We start from the raw sequence: 2,323 nt of genomic DNA, 5'->3' as shown, positions 1-2,323 counted from the left end.
ACTATTGATATGAAGATATTATCATATCTAATTTGTATCAACCGGTATTGCCAAGTCATTTGACATTCGATATTCACGAACAATTGTTCGGTAGAAAATTATAAAAAGAACACTGTGAAAAAAATTAGTGTAATGAATTTTAACAAGAGGACGTAGGTACTAAAAAAGCCGAATGCGATCTACAATGCATCGAATGTAGCGACAGAGTAATTCGTCGCTTTAATATGCGAATCGTAGTTTCGAGTCGTAACCGAGTTTGTCGAGATTCGGATTACAAGCGAAATTGATCATCGGAGGTGGGCCGCACATAAGTACTAACGTATCAGGAGACGGAGGGAACATATGATCTTTTATCATATCTGCGTTTATGTGACCTGTACTGTACGGCCAGTTCTCGCTGCTACTGTCTACTGTGTACCACAGTTTTAACTTATTAGGATGATTTTTCGCAATATCGTCTAATTCGTCTCGCAGTAATATGTCTTTCTCCGTTTGATTAGCGAAAAGTAGAGAAGCCTGAGTCTCATCCGTAGGATCTTTTACTATAGCACGTATTAACTGCAGCATAGGCGTGATTCCTGTCCCACCAGCCAACATTACAACCTGCGTTGGTATTAAAAAAGAACATTTATTTTCATACAATGTATTTTCAGCAAATTTAATGGACGTACCTTTTTAACGTTATATTCTACTGGTGGATCCTTCCTTAAAATTTTTATACAATATTTCCCCTGGCCTTTATAAACGAGCCTCCCAGAAGGTCCCCTGAAATCTACCGTTTCTCCAATCTTTAAGTTATCTAAGTACTGAGACAGTTTTCCTCCTTCAGGGAATTTCGGATGCACATTTTTGAAATAGACCTACGAATTGTTTACTTGAAATTTTTATAATAAAATCCATGTGGAGGGAAAACAACGATATGTATTGAAGAGGGGTAAGGTTCCAGCCTGATATTAGATTAGTGATATTTGATTATTAGATAGATGGAGAGTACAGAGGTGATACAGAAAATGTAGGGAACATAAGGAGTTTTAGAGAAATAAATAAGAATAATAATAGTAATAATAAAATGCGCGTTGTTATATAGTCTCCTATTTACCTTAATAACAAGATCTACATAGCCCTGGTCATCGTCACTTGAGACAGGCGTATAAGAACGTATAACAACTTCCTCTCCAATTTTTGCTGTTATATGTACATGTTGGCCAATCGGCAATCCCAGCACATGATCCGATGTTGGCAACTTAAACCTGAACTTCCTCGTATCATGGCTTATTACATCCTTCTGCATTAAAGGTAAACTGTACTTAACAACTGGATCAACTAATAAAATCGGGGATTTCTTTTTCTTATCACTGCTCCAGCTTTTGTATAATTTTACTGCTAATCCTATTACAGCTATTGTTCCCACAGCAGCCAATATAGGTAAAACCTGGAAAATTCATATTTTAAAATTGAGTATTTAAAAACTATAAAGGTCTATGTATTTCCTTGATTAATTATTAACTTCTATGAAAGTAGTGGAATTTTACGATTCCCTTAATGACAACATGATTGCCATCTCACAAACATTAATAGATTTCACGTCAAATGTTGATTACTCAATCCGGATGCATGAACAGATTAATAAAATTAATAGCTACTATGAAACAATGAATAATTAGTTTCAGGAAGTCGAATTCTCGAGGTTATTCATAATCGAACGAAATCAAAGCAGGTGATTAACTCTTCCTAAGTGTTCGAGCCAAGAAGCTTTTCTTTATCGATTTGCATGGACTTACCAATGATCGTAAATTTGGCATCGTGAATTAAATCGCACGTGGTTAAGACCTCAATGAAAGAATGCTGAGGTCGAGGCTAAGTTGCGACCGCACTAGATGAGATAAATAGAGGGGATAAATAGAAAAAAGTTTCCGTAAGACGAACGATGAGGTACGGTACGGATGGTCTTGCGTGCGCGAGAAAAAGCAAAGAGAAACGTGTTCCTCTCGACACCGGTGCTTCGGAAAAATTTCTGCGCGTACCATACGTATCTAGAGGAATCACCGGCGCGTATACGGGGTCAGAAGACACACCGGGGCGCTACCCTTTAAAATAGATCTTACTTCCCTCGATCTAAGAACAGTTCTACTATTCCAATGTATTTATAGCTGTACATACTACAAATGTGAGATAAATGGGTCTTTACGGATGGAACAACGTGTTGTTTCATAATACCACAAAAATATGACGTAACAAAAGAAATTATACAACGGTAATGACAAAATAAATCGTCTTACTCATTGTTGGTGATTATACAACAGGGCTTCTGTTTCATAATTTT

The 2,323-nt window shown here is 36.8% G+C and overlaps 1 protein-coding gene across 1 annotated transcript; it reads right to left on the bottom strand.

Annotated features, from left to right (window-relative positions):
* Positions 1 to 6: 6 nt before the first annotated feature.
* LOC108626868 (NADH-cytochrome b5 reductase 3) lies at positions 7 to 2,291 on the bottom strand. Its single transcript, XM_018027797.2, has 4 exons — positions 1,782 to 2,291; positions 1,100 to 1,432; positions 672 to 860; positions 7 to 603 (listed from the first exon to the last, which is right to left on the bottom strand). The coding sequence occupies exons 1-4, from the start codon at positions 1,800 to 1,802 to the stop codon at positions 220 to 222; spliced, it is 927 nt and encodes a 308-aa protein (XP_017883286.1). The 5' UTR covers positions 1,803 to 2,291; the 3' UTR covers positions 7 to 219.
* Positions 2,292 to 2,323: the final 32 nt, after the last annotated feature.

The sequence above is a fragment of the Ceratina calcarata genome, unplaced genomic scaffold, assembly GCF_001652005.2.
Source record: "Ceratina calcarata isolate Rehan_Ccalc_2016 unplaced genomic scaffold, ASM165200v1 scaffold430.2, whole genome shotgun sequence".
NCBI classification, from domain to species: domain Eukaryota; kingdom Metazoa; phylum Arthropoda; class Insecta; order Hymenoptera; family Apidae; genus Ceratina; species Ceratina calcarata.
Note: the sequence above shows the minus strand (reverse complement) of the source record. Positions and strands in the feature narration are given on the sequence as shown.